General features: G+C 43.1%; 1 protein-coding gene across 1 annotated transcript; it reads left to right on the forward strand.

Annotated features, from left to right (window-relative positions):
- Nucleotides 1–5,971: 5,971 nt before the first annotated feature.
- Nucleotides 5,972–14,337, forward strand: LOC103805820 (gamma-tubulin complex component 3-like; the record flags this gene model as incomplete). Its single annotated transcript, XM_009078483.1, has 6 exons — nt 5,972–6,079; nt 8,010–8,077; nt 9,596–9,673; nt 10,256–10,473; nt 11,342–11,514; nt 14,219–14,337. Coding segments are annotated over 6 exons (764 nt in total), but the record flags the coding sequence as incomplete, so codon positions are not given.
- Nucleotides 14,338–14,544: the final 207 nt, after the last annotated feature.

The raw sequence follows: 14,544 nt of genomic DNA on the forward strand, positions 1-14,544 counted from the left end.
TATTTGGTTTTGATTCTGAAAAAGACTTCTATGTGCCAGAGTACTATTGGATGTGCACATGCTCTAGAAAGTGCTGAGTTTGTGGAGTCACCATCCCTGGAAGTGTTGAAGAGGCATCTGCCTGCTGGAGAATCTGGTTTAGGGGTTCTAGCTGTGACAGGTTAATGGTTGGATTTGCTGATCTTAGAGGTCTCTTCCACCCTTGGTGGTTTTATGATTCATGTCCTGCTTTTCATGCACAGGAACTCCCAAATCCTTCTCTGCATGGCTGCTCTCAATGAGTTCTGCCAGTCTAGACTCATGTCTGGGGTTGCCGCAGCCCAGGTGTGGCACATTGCATGTCACAACTGGCCTGGTCCTAAAATTGCACTTCTCAAACCCAAGGAACAAGAAATGTTGCCTACAGTGTGTGTAGAGTCTCATCAAGAACTAAATAGTATCACTCATGGCATTTGAGCTTATGAGATTAGTGTTTTAGTCTGTCAGTGTGTGACATGTTAATGCAATTGCTTTTCTTCCTGGGTAATTAATTCCTAGTGATGTAGAACTTCTGATACAGGTGAAACAGAGGAGATCCAGGAGCAATCCCCTATTGACAAGCACAGTATCTGCTCATGGCATATCTGAGAAGGTGAAAAGTTTTACAGCTTCTCTTCCAAGCTTAGTTTTGCTACAATAGCTCATTAGGTGTTTAGCAAACATTTTGTTAGAGGAAGGACTTTTGGTGGGGTTTTTTTTCAGCGTGTGTTTTTGGCAGCATCTGTGTCCAAGTAGTTTGCAGCAATAGCTGTTAGCCAGTCAGTGCTACCCCTGCAGCTTTGGCTGCAGTGTAGAGTGTAGTGGTTTGACAGGAATTCTGCATTTGCAGTTAGGCCAAACTCTTGCCTAGGATGCAGGACAGCTGGCTGGGGGAAGAGAGTGGGGAGAGTGTGCTAATCTTCTAACCTTTCTTTAAACGGTCCTATAATTTAGAAATTATATTTACAGACATTAAAATAAACCAGTGTCACCTAACCAGGAAACAAGGTTTCTCACAAGCACGATACATTATGTTGGGAAAAACAGTTTCCATTATTACTTAGGTTTTTTAGGACTTCTCCCTCCACTTGCATTCTGGAAACTTCAGTTGTCCTAGAGTGTAAAGCGATTTTCAGTTCACTTCCTAAAATTATAGGTAATGTGAGAAGCTTCTTTACAGCAAAAGACTTGCTGAATTTCAGCCTTCGCTCTGAAATCCTGGATTCTTGGGAGTCTCTTGGCCCATTTGTCTCTTTGTCTCTTGAATTTTGCCATTTAACTTTATCTTCTGTCCTGTTTCTCCTTGCTTCTTTGCCAGCCAAATTCTTCCTGTGCATTGCTTCTGGTTTTTATTCTCATGTGCTACACTTGTGTTTTCTGCAGCTTTAAAATGCTGCTCTATGCCTTTAGCAGGAGCTCAGTTCAAATACTGCCTTGTGTGTAGGAAAGTTTGAATGGCTGTGTGGAGTAGAGACCTTTGAAGGATTCAGGGGGTGCTTTGCTCAAAGGAGAGGGTTTTTTAATGAAGGTTTTTTTCTTGTGATTCACAAGTGCTTGTTCTCTTTCCAGCTGTGCTGCTGCTTATCAGTGTCATTAATTGTGTGTTACTTAAGGGATATATTCTGAGGAGAAGTGTCTGTCTGCATTCCCTGCTCTGATCAGTGTTGTTTCCCCCTCACCCTGCAAGCAGCTGCATTGATTTCATGCATCAGATGTGTTGAGCTTCCTGTTACATAAGAGGTTGGTGCTGTAATCACCCTCTGATGATGTTCAAATAGAGATAGCTGTGTATTTTAAGTCACTCTGCTGCCATTATGATTGTACTTTGAGGTGGGAAGCAGTTAAAAATGCCTAGTAGGTCTCTCCCAGCCATGATGCTTTTTAGAATTGTGGAATCAGGGAGAGGTTGGTATCAGTGTGAAGTAATTGCTCTTTTCCAAAGGTCTGAGCTGAGATGGAGAACTCACTGTAGCTGAGTTCAAGCAGGAGCAGCAAAGTGCTTACCAATGTATGTCCTGTAGTGGGTGATATCCCATGTTCTGTCTTGTGTTGGAGATAAGAGCAAAGGAATACAAAATTTAAGGAGGTACTGAACATGGCACTTACTGCTGTGGTGTAGTTGACATGGTGGTGTTGGACTTGATGATCTCAGAGGTCTTTTCCAACTCGATTGATTCTGTGATTAATTATAAGCTCTGTGATTGTACTAACAGATATCTGTACTAAGTTCTGTTCAGTCACTTTAGGTACTCAAGTTCTTTTACAGCCTCACAAGAAATAATCTGCTGAAGAAACTCCCACAGCAGGGAATTTTGTTTGTAAAAGACAAGTTGGACTTAATAGGAACAAACCATGAAATGTGAATATAATATAACACAAAACTAGTCTTACTGTGAAGCTGTTGAATTGCCAGTGCAAATCTGTATGTGTAAAGAGCAGGTCACTTTGTTCCATGTGGTTAGTAGTGTAACAAGGTTTAAACATCAGAATTTGTTACATGGAGTTTTAGTCTTTTGACTAGGGATCTTTCCTAGGTGCTTATTAGGGCAGGATGGAAAAGAATATACTAAGTTTCAATGCTTTAACTAGTCTTGCTATACTTGGTATTGGCATAGAAGGTTGTTACAGAAGGTTATATATATTTCTTTAAACTTCCCCATTACAGGAAAAACTTTCATAACTGTTGCTGGGAATTAGAATGATAGAAATATCAAGGTTGGAGGAGACCTTTAAGATCATGAAGTCCAACCATTAACCTGTCACTGCTGCAACCCCTAAACCTAAACCAGATCCTCCAGTGTCAGATCCAGACACCTCTTCAACACCTCCAGGGATGGTGACTTCACCACCTCCCTGGGCAATATCCCAGTGCCTGATGAAATTAACAGAAGATAAACCTCTTACTGTTGTTTGGGCTAGCTTGGTGCCAGTATTTGACTTTAACTGACCAGGCAGAATACTTTTTGAAATCTTGAGCTCTGCAATGACCTGCATTATACTTAAGAATTTCTCAGAAATACTTCCTCGTGCTTAACCCTTCCCAGCTGATTAGTCTGTTGAGTTGAAGCTGTCAATAGCTGGACTGTTAAATTTTGGTGTTTGTTTTTTCAAGTCCTTTTTGCAATTGAGAAGCTGCTTGGTCTAACAGTAGAACTATTCTTGCTGGGAGGCATTTAAGTCATGCAGATTTGTGACCTTACAGTAGTCCGGGCACTGGCATTTTCTTCTTCAGCAGTAGAACAATACCCTTGCTCCTTCTGCAGGCCAGTGTTGTCAGATACTGTTAAATATTCATGATTTGGTCTGAGCAGACTGTTCTTCTGATCGTTGGGAATGCTGCTCTGTGTGAACTGGTTAATGTTTGCTATTCTGCAGTTGTGTTCTAGTAGGGTTGGACCAGGATGACATTTATATTACACGACAGTAGAAGATGAGCATTCAGAAAGAATCTGGCACATTGTGATTTTAAATTTCTTCTCTCCATAAATTTATGGAGATTTTCATGCGTTTAAGCAGTAACTGACTACGTGCTATTTCCCAGGTCATTTTCTCCAGTGTGTTTTTTTCTAGAGAAGAGAAGGTTGTGTGGAGACCTCAGAGCAACTTTTCAATATCTGAAGGGCCTACAAGGAGCCAGAGAGGGACTCTGTTAGGAACTGCAGTGACAGGACAAGGGGTAATGGGTTAGAACTGAAGGAAGGAAAGTGTAGGTTGGATGTGAGAAAAAAGTTTTTTTCCTCTGAGGGTGGTGAGACACTGGCACAGATTGCCCAGGGATGCTGTAGCTGCCCCAACCCTGGCAGTGTTCACAGCCAGACTGGATGAAGCCTTGAGCAACCTGATGTAGTGAGGAGGTGTCCCTGCCCAGGGCAGGGGGTTGAGGCTGGATGATCTCTAAGGTCCATTCCAACCCTTAAATTCTGTGATTCTGTGAAAAACAAGTAAATATAAGAGATGATAAATGCTTAAGTTATTTCTGTTCCTAGTGATCTTTTCCTTACTTCATTTTTCTGTTCCCTTTATCAGTATTTGTCCTGGCCAGTATCCTTGCCTTTCCCTTGGCTGAAGCATGGCTGAGTTACTCTGCAGTTTTCTCTGAAAGCTGACTGCTTGACTCACTCAGTAAAGCACGTGAGGATCTGATGCATTTGCACACACAACTGTTATATACAGAACAGACAAACTGCAGAATTGCTTGGATGCCTTTTTTTCTCTGAACTTAAAGGATTGGAGTAGCTGACAAAGACATTTACACATTGTCTTATGTACCTTTCCCCTTGTGTTATTACAGTTGTTTCTATCTAAGGAGTAGAAATGAGCTGATATGTTGTAAGGGCACTTGCTATGTCTGTAGGGTTTTGATTGATTTTCAGGTTAATAAATAGGAACATAACTGTGCTGTCAAGGCATGAATACTGATCTGGGCCTGTCTTGGTGTCACCAGACTGTTAACTTTCCCCAAAGATACCTGCACTAAACCAGTACTGTTTCAACAACTGTATTAACGTCAGAATTATTGCATGACAAAGGAGCAGTCAATGCATCGGGATGTGATACTGATAGCTTGGAGCTTTGAGCCTTAGGGCAAAACCATGCAAGCTGGTTTAGAAACAAACCCAAACCTAAAACCAAGATGCAGAGTGGGAAAAGCTGATGTCTGAGTCAAGATCCACAGGTAGACCAGTGCAGTTTTGGTGCCCGGTGAGAGAGTGCCTGATGAGTGTGGCTGTATTGCTCCTACATGTGAGCTAAACTGTGTGAGTCTGGGGCAAGTCCCACAGCACTTCTGTCTGTGGGTTGGGCAGAGCAAGCTGAAGGGTGCAGATCATAGAATTTAGGGGTTGGAATGGACCTTAGAGATCATCCAGCCCCAGTCCCCTGCCCTGGGCAGAAGCACCACCTCACTACATCAGGTTACTCAAGGCTTCATCCAACCTGGCTGTGAACACTGCCAGGGCTGGGGCAGCCACCGCACAGCCTCCCTGGGCGACCTGTGCCACCACCCTCACAGAGAAAAACTTTTTCCTCACATCCAGCCAAGACTTTCCCTCCTTCAGTCTGGACTCATTACCCCTTGTCCTGTCATTGCAGTTCCTAACACAGTCCCTCTCCGGCTCCTTGTAGCCCCTTCAGATACTGAAAAGTTGCTCTGAGGTCTCCACAGAACCTTCTCTTCTCCAGGCTGAACAGCCCCAACTCCCTCAGCCTGTCCTCATAGGGGAGATGCTCCAGTGCTTTTAGCCACTTCGTGGCCTCCTCTGGACTTGCTCCAACAGTTCCATGTCCTTCTTATGTTGAGGACATCAGAACTGTGTGCAGTATTCCAGGTGGGTCTCAGGAGAGCAGAGTAGAGGGGAAGAATCACCTCCTTTGACCTGCTGCCCACACTCCTTTGGATGCAGCTCAGGATTCCATTGGCTTTCTGGGCTGAGCTCATACTGCAGCTCATGCTGAGCTACTCATCCACTGTCACTCCCAAGTCTTTCTCCTTGCCACTGGTTTCAATAATGCAATGCTCTGTATTGCTCCTTACATGTGAGCTAAACTATGTGAGTCTGGGCCAAGTCCCACAGCACTTCTGTCTGTGGGATGGGCAGGGCCAGCTGAGTGTGCAAATGCTCTGCAATAACTGGGTGGGCCTAAGTGTCTCTTCCCTCAGCACAGAAGAGGAAAGGCTTATCCACAATTTTAGTGCAGCTGTTTTGCAGACTGTGTACAGGTGAGTGTGTTTGAAGTGTGGCATTGGTTGTGGCTCAGCTGGATAAACTGCACTTTGCTGCCCTCTGCTTACAAGTGTCTCTAAGAATTACACCATCACATTACCAGATCTAAGCCTGGTACATTTCTGCTGGGTTCGGATACAGCAATGTAACCTCATTTCTGTCTCATTGATTAGTCTTAATAGAGCTTTAGCATTCAGCTGAACTGAGAGAGTTTGTATTTTTTCTTTCAGCTGATGCAGCCCAACAGTTCCAGTATGCCGTGAGGGTCATTGGAAGCAATTTTGCTCCCACTGTTGAGCGGGATGAATTTCTTGTGGCAGAGAAAATCAAGAAAGAACGTAAGTGCATCTTTATTCCTTTCTTAGAAATGGGAAGATCTTCAGGAAGTTATTTAATCAGTTTAACTTCTCTGAAAACCAGAGAATTTTAGGGGTTGGAATGGACCTTACAGATCATATAGTCCCAACCCCTGCCCTGGGCAGGAACACCTCCCACCACACCAGGTTGCTCAAGGCTCATCCAACCTGACTGTGAACACTGCCAGGGTTGGGGCAGCCACAGCCTCCCTGGGCAACCTGTGCCAGTGTCTCACCACGTGGGACAATAAAATGGGACTACTTTGCCTCACAGATGGTATCTGATCTGTTACTAGTGCTTCTCTCCTGAAAATCTTGTCATGCAAATTCCACTAATTCCCTAGGGAATATTCTTTATAGAATCATAGAACCACTAAGGCTGGAGGAGACCTCTAAGGTCATCGAGTCCAACCATTAACCTGTCACTGCTGGAACCCCTAAACCCTAAACCAGATCCTCCAGTGCCACATCCAGACACCTCTTAAATATCTCCAGGGATGGTGACTCCATCACCTCCCTGGGCAATATCCCAGTGCCTCAACACCCTCACAGGGAAAACATTTCTCCTCATATCCAATCTGACTCTGCCCTGGCTCAGTTTATGACCATTCCCTCTAGTACAGAGCGGCAGTAGACTTAGTACCAGCCCCTGACTGTAAGTGCTGTTGCAGTTCTGTTCCTTTGTGCTCTGTGCTGCTCTGAGTCCAGTGTCACACTGTGAATCCAAGGGGGATGTGATGCTTTTCTTCTTGAAAAGCCAAGTGGTGCTTTCAGCAGATTGTCTGCTGTACAGTAGCATGCCCAGGAACAATTACTTCAAGGATGCTAATTAAATTAAAGCTTCAGATTTGAGCTTTGAATGTTCAGTGAGGAAGATTAAACTAGGATAATAGAGGTCAATGGTTGTAACTGTTTGCTTGTGTACAGTAGTTCTTACTGACAGAGGTTCCCTGACTTGCTGATAGGCAAATAAGCCCAGCCCCTCAGAATTCCTTCAGCTGCAGCTCCAAACACTGGCATCTACACGATACACTTTCTGCATGATGAGTTCCTACATTTGGCTAGTTCTGGACAGCACAGCATGTACTCTTCAGGCCTAATGCCAGGAGTTTTGGAGAGGGCTATGTCCCTCCTCTTCCTTATCCTCAACCTCAGCTTGCAGGCTGATGTTAGTGGTCATGTAACAAGGGACTGGAGATATCCTTCTAGCCTTACATTCTTTTGGAGATACCATGCAAGAGAAGTGACTTACTTGGCCAAGTGTTCTTAGTAGAGGCTTTTTATATTAATGAACATTTCTAGCATTTCACAGCTATTGTCCTTATCTCTAAGGTTTCTTCAGGTCTTTTGATCTGCCTGTTTTTTAAACATGGCTCTTTATAATGTAACACAGCCTTTCTGAAGAAATCTGAGTTTGAAGCTGATTTTCCTCTGAGAAAATACTTCTGTTATAGTCTCAATCAACGCCAGTTACATTAGGTTTTTTTAATCTATGAAAGTTGTGTGACCTTGGAGTTCTACTTGATTTGAAGTGAGTTGCATTATTACCTTTGTTTCTTGCCTTTATTGCCTGAAATAGAAATCACTACACTCAGTTTGGTGAGAAGTTACACGTAGTTTTTATTGAATTCTTGAACTGCTTTCAGTTATCCAAGTCCCTAAACCTGCTGAATGGCAGAGTAGATTTTAAAGGGGCAGTTGTTTAGAAGATGCATATTTTGATTGCCCTGGGAAAAACAGGTCCTTTTGTTGCATCACTTCTGATGTAACTGTCAGGGCAGATAACGGGCAGAGCTGTATGGCTAAGTAGAATGAAACAGTGCAGCATCAGTAGGCTTTCTTGGGGACATTTTCAGACATGACTGTTCTGGTACTTCAAATTTTGTAACCTCTGTTTCTGTTTTTTCACTAGTTGTGCGGCAGAGAAGGGAAGCAGATGCTGCTGTGTTTTCAGAGCTCTACAGAAAACTTGGCTCACAGGTAGTGTAATGAATGTGGAGAAACTGAAAGCACACGTGCTTCCTTCTGGTGATACAGAGGTGTTGTGGGGAGTGCTCAGGGCATGAGCAACATTGTTTTGTCAGAGATGATGGTTGATTACTGGAACAGAATCCCAGAGTCAGTGAGGCTGGAAGGGACCACAGTGGTCATCTGGTCCCACTTCCCTACTCCAGCAGGGCCACCCTAGAGCACATGGCTCAGGGTTGTGTCCAGATGGGTCTGGATTATCTCCAGTGAGGGAGAATCCACGACCTCTCTGGGAAATTTGTGCAGTGCTCAGTGACTGCACAGCAAAGAAGTTCTTCCTCATGTTCAGGTGGAACTTCCTGGGCATCAGTTCTTGCTGTTCCCTCGTGTTTCATTGGTTTCCCCCCACTGAGCAGAGTCTGATCATCCTCTTGGCACTTTATGTTCTTGAACACATTCATACATGTAATGCAGCTTGCCCAGGAAAGTTGTGGAGTCTCCATCATTGCAGACAGTCAAAACCTGGGTGGACCCAGTAACAGACAACCTGCTGTAGGCAACCCAGCTTTGAGCAGAGGGATTGGATGACATGACTTCTAGAGATGCCTTTCAACCCTAACTGATTGTAGTTTTTGTGAAAAAACTTAAAAATTCCTTTTTTTTTTTTTTTGCTATTAATTAGAAATTCATAGAACCCTCAAGGTTGGAGGAGACCTCTGAGATCATCAAGTCCAACCATTAACCTGTCACTGCTGGAACCCCTAAACCCTAAACCAGATCCTCCAGTGTCAGATCCAGATGCCTCTTCAACACCTCCAGGGATGGTGACTCCACCACCTCCCTGGGCAATATCCCAGTGCCTCAACACCCTGACAGGGAAAACATTTCTCCTCACATCCAATCTGACTCTGCCCTGGCTTATGACCATTTCCTCTAGTCCTCAAACAGTATCTTTGTGTCTGTCTGTCCCTAGAGACTCTATTGTATATTCTTCAAGTTTCCTGCTCATAGTGTCTCTTATCTCATGCTAAGAAATGTTGTAGCTCTCTTAAAAGGCATTTAAAGTAACAGGAATTGAAACCCTTGCTTTTGCAGCCTTCCTGTAAAAGAGAGTGAAGAGGAAATTTAAAATTGTTTAAAATTGTACCAAGAGTTTTCCTCCTTCACATTTAATTTAAGCTAACATCCTCATCTGAGATGTTTTAAATGGTGAGAGTGTGTGGGAATTCTGGTCAAGGTTCAACTCTGTTTAAACCTTCTTAGTAGCTGTGAATTTTGAATTGAGCTTACTTGCTGCTCTCAGAACAGATGAGAGCTCATGGTTTGAACACAATGAAGAAATTTCCTCACCTTGGCAATTCAGAGGCTGCACTGCCCATTCCCAGTTTACTCAGTAATGTGGCTCTGAGTTGGTCTTACCTGTCTGGAAGATTTAAATATATGTTAGTAGGATGAATAATTAAAAAAAGTTCTATTATTGCCGAGAGTTAAACCAAACTCATTCGTTTGTCTTCATCTTTTTTTTTCAAGGGCATTTTGAAAAACAAATGGTCAATACTCTACCTCCTGCTTAGCCTTAGTGAAGACCCACGTAAACAGTCTAACAAGGTAGGTGAGGAGACTTTTGCTACTGCTGGGAAACAGTGAATGTGTGTCATTTGATTTGGATGCCATTAGGGATCATGAGCCAGACTTGGGTTGTGCTTGTGGTGTTTGTGTGTGAGGCTGAAAGGAAGAACACACTTCACTCAAGTACCTGCATTACTTTCTGGTGTGATTTCCTTACACTGAGTGAATGTAGACATGTGAGCTGTGCAACATGGAAGTTGTGGCTGTAATTAGATGGGTGTTGTTTATGTTTGTTCTCTGCTTGCTGGTGTTATGTGCTAATGAGTTTGAAATGGAGGAAGGAAAGCAAAATTACTCCTTCAGTTGCACCTATGCTAGCACCAAAGTGCTATTTACAGCTCTTGCTAATGACAATTTCCAGGCAAAAAGAAGCTGAAGTACTTTTGCTCCTTGTAAGGGACTTAGTTTGTGTCATTATAATTTTCTCAGCCACTTTTTTTTTTGCATAAAAATTCTCTTGAGGTATCTTTTTGCGTTCTTGATACTACACTCCTGTTAAGTAACTTCAGGCAACTTACAAGTCTTTTTCATTCCTCCCTTTTCAAATCCTTTCCTTTTCAGGTGTCAAGTTATGCCACACTTTTTGCTCAAGCATTGCCACGGGATGCTCACTCCACCCCTTATTACTATGCCAGGCCTCAGACCCTGCCCCTGAACTACCAGGACCGCGGTGCACAGTCTGCACAGAGCTCCTGCAGCATGGGGAGCAGTGGGATCAGCAGCATCAGCCTCTATGCCCTAAATGGGCCAACACCAACTCCACAATCACTCCTGCCAGGGTAAATTTAACTGTTTTGCCTTACAGATATGTTTGGAGAAGACTTGAGATGACACACTGCCTTTTTTTTGTTGGTTTTTTTTCCCTTCCCTACCCTGCCCATTTGTATGCCATTGGAAATTCCACTGTAGGTGCAGAAAAACTGAGTTCCTTAGCTGAACAGTTCTGAGTATCAGGTGCTGGCACATGGCTGTATGAAGCCATAAATGCCTGCTCAAGTGTGTCCATTGTTAATCATACAATGATATAATTTTATGGGTTGGAATGGACCTTAGAGATGATCTAGTCCCAACCCCCTGCCCTGGGCAGGGACACCTCCTCACTAGAGCAGGTTGCTCAAGGCTTCATCCAACCTGGCTGTGAACAACAGCCTCCCTGGGCAACCTGTGCCAGTGTCTCACCACCCTCACAGGGAAAGCTTCTGCCTAATCTCTAACCTAAATTTCCTCTCCTTCAATTTGTGCCCATTGCCCCTTGTCCTGTCCCTGCAGCTCCTAACACAGAGTCCCTCTGCAGCTTCCCTGGAGCCCCTTCTGCTCCTGGAAGGTGCTCTGATGTCTCTACACAACCTTCTCTTCTCCAGGCTGAGACTGGATGTGGCACTTGGTGCCATGGTCTAGTAACCACGGTAGGGTTGGACTTAATGGTCTTTGAGGTCTTTTCCAACCTGACTGATTCTATGATTCCATGATTATTTAAATAAGCAATAAATTGACTGTGTGTTCTGTCACCGTTTTTAAGGTTCCCGTCCATAAGAAAAACCCACACAAACAAAACATCCACCAAACTCAAACCTGGGGCGTTTCTCAGAATTTCCATATACCAAACGATCAAAGCTTTTAAAGATGATTTTCCTCTTGTCCTGTCAGACAATCCTACCAAGCTCCAGGTGTTGGGGATTGCCTCCGGCAGCAGCTCGGCTCGCGTCTCGCATGGACACTCACTGCAAATCAGCCTTCTCTTCAAAACACTACCTCAAAAGGCTTCTCCAACACTGTCTCCCGTGGTGTGCCAAGGTCCAGGCGAGAAGGGGATACAAGTGGTGAGACATAGATTTGCTTCAGATAGTTTTGGTTTCTTCTGCAGTTACCTGTATCCTCCGTAGTTTTTTAACTGATTTGGGACTAGATTTATAGCATGTTGATTATCTGAGAAATGTTTGTCTAGGATGTATTTAATACAAGGACAGAAGCCACGGTGCAAGACCAGGATATTTATCCACAAGCTCATTGGTTGGTTGTTACTTTCTTTTTTTGCAGTGGTTGGGTTGATAATGTCTTCTGGTCCTAAAAGAGCAACTTCATTGCAGTGTTTGTCAGAATCAAGGGATTGTGACTTGTGAGCTTTGAGCATTCTTTTGTGGAGCAGAAGATGCTGGAATATTGCCCAAGGAGGTGATGGAGTCACCATCCCTGGAAGTGTTGAAGAGGCATCTGGATGTGACACTGGAGGATCTGGTTTAGGGTTTAGTGGTTCCAGCAGTGACAGGTTAATGGTTGGACTCGATGATCTTAGAGGTCTCCTCCAGCCCTGATTGTCCTATGATTCTATGCCATTACTCTTAGAAAGAGAGCTCAGTGCAAAGGAGCTGTTGAAATACTGTCAGCCATTTGTTATTCTGTCTTTGAAAACTCAGAAATGTGCACTGGAATGTAGAGCTCTTAAAGCTGGGTTTTTGCCTTTAAATTAGCACTGCTTACAGTGGTTTTATTTTGTGCATGTGGCATCACATATCATGAAAGAAATAAAAAATTAGTCAGTATTGCTAAGTTGTTTCCTTGATGAAGTAGCTGTGATCTTGGTGCTGATGCCTGGAGTCTGATTTTGCACAAGTGTAACCAAGGAGAAGTAGTTGAACAGGTGATCTCTGTGTCAGCTGTGTGAGTTTCAGCCCACTCTTTCTACTCTAAAAATGGGAGACCTTTCTGAATAAGAGAACTGGTGGCAGATGTCATCATCCTACAGTGCTGAGACTCTGGCAAAGAGAAACAAGAGATTAATTGGTTGGTTTGTTTGTGGTTGGCTTGGTTTTTTAGATAGCTCCTCTTTCAATAAGTGTAGACAGTTTGAAGCGACAGTATTGCCTGTCTGCCACCCTCTGCAGCTTGGAGTGACAACTCATGGACCAGAGCTGCACTGGTGTATCTGAGGGGCAGCATTTGCTGCTTAGGACCTCGTGAACAAGAGCATTGATGTGCAAGAGGACACATGCGTATGTGCATATATATGTGGTGTAAATATGTCTTAGATAAATGGTACATTTAATAGTACAGATACGGGAAAAACCCCATATAAACATATAAAATTTAGCACTGCCTCTGAATGTGTTTTACTGATTGCTGTAACAAGCAATACTTCTTCCTGTTCAGTCAGGCAGCTGTGGCTCTGGTTCTCCTGTGGGATGGGGATGAGGACTGTGGCTCTGGTTCTCCTGTGGGATGGGGATGAGGACTGACAATTGTCTAAAATGTAGTCACTTAGTGATGCAGCAATAGAGACAGAACTGCATTCAGAATACAGAAAGCTATTGCCAAGGAGATGTATTTTTATGACTGTGAAGTTCTTCTGACTAATTATTTTTCTTTTAAAATTGGTTGCTTTTATTTGGAGTTTCCTTAATGTTACACCTACACAGAGTGTAACAATATGTGAACAATATGAAAAGAACCTGTTGTGTTCTTTGCCTGTTAAAGAAACATGCACTTGCATCTCTCACCATTTCACGGAGTTCCTAGAAGGGAAAAGCTACTCTTAGGCACATCTTAATGCTGTGAGTTCTAAACAGCATCTTGAAGTGAAGGCTGCTTCTGCCAAAAGAAGAATAGACTTTTTTTTTTTGTTGGTTTTACTCTGGGCAAGTGGATTGTTGGGGAGGCAAAATAAGGGGTGGATGAGTGCTGTGAAAATTGGAGAAATGTGTTTTAGCATCTCAGTTTCTGGGTAGTTGTCATTAAAATGGTTTCATTCCTGACATCTTAAATGAAGTTGCAAAAGCAGATGGTACTGGTTTGCCCAGAAGAGGTTGGGGGTAGTTCCAGTAGCTTGGAGAGCACCTTTTTTTAAAAAAAATAATCTTCCTTTTCCTTTAACTAGCCTAAATCTCAAACATCATCTCACCTCTAACTAGGGGTGAGAACCAGAAACAAACTGTATGCTACAACAGCAGAAGCTTTGCTAAATCAAACATCACAGCTACCTTCAGAAACAAAAGTGTGTACACTTTTACTGTTGTGCAGCCAAGAGTCTGCTTTGGATCAGTCCTCTCACCTAGCAGTGGCATGTGTGACTGACAGACAATCTCAAACAAGCAGCTCTTCCTTCTGGGTTAACTGTTGTTTTCCTAGCTGAGCACAAAGAGATGATTCTCTAAGTCCTGTTGAACAACTTCAGTTGCTTGTTCGAAGAAAGATCAAGTTACTATGATGCCACACAACTTGCACTGATGGTTGGACCAGCCAAGTTAACAAGTTGAAGCTGATGTGCTGTTTAAAATACAACATGACCTGTGTGGTACAAGCTGACTTCTTTGAGAGAATCACAGGCAGCAGGAGAAACAAGCAAAGGGAATCCTGGGATTTCCTGTCAGATTGTTAAGACCGAAACCATTTATTTGCTGTATAATTTCTTTGTATTTATATTTTTTGGCTATGCTTCTAAAAAGCTTTTTGAAGTTGTAATGAAAACTAATTGTCTCAATGAACCTAAACACTGGTTGATATGGTTTTGTTTGTGTTTTTTCTTTCTAGGCTCTGTTGAAATAACTGAAGCAAACCTTGTAAGAGATGTTTTATATGTCTTCCAGGGAATAGATGGCAAAAACATCAAAATGTGCAATTCTGAAAATTGCTACAAAGTGGATGGAAAGGTACTGTATGGTGACTTGTGTTTTTTGTGTGACCAGAGAAGTTTATAGGGGAAATATAGCCATGAGAAACATGTTCAAATGTTGTTACATGTATTTGCTCCCTCTCCTGGCCTTTTTGGGTTTCTTTATTGTTAGTACAACAGAGCACTTTTGGCAGTAGTAGGTTTAAACTTGATGTAGATGAGGTTCCAGAAAGAAACTGTAGTG

Source organism: Acanthisitta chloris, unplaced genomic scaffold (assembly GCF_000695815.1).
Source record: "Acanthisitta chloris isolate BGI_N310 unplaced genomic scaffold, ASM69581v1 scaffold18917, whole genome shotgun sequence".
In the NCBI taxonomy this organism is placed as follows: domain Eukaryota; kingdom Metazoa; phylum Chordata; class Aves; order Passeriformes; family Acanthisittidae; genus Acanthisitta; species Acanthisitta chloris.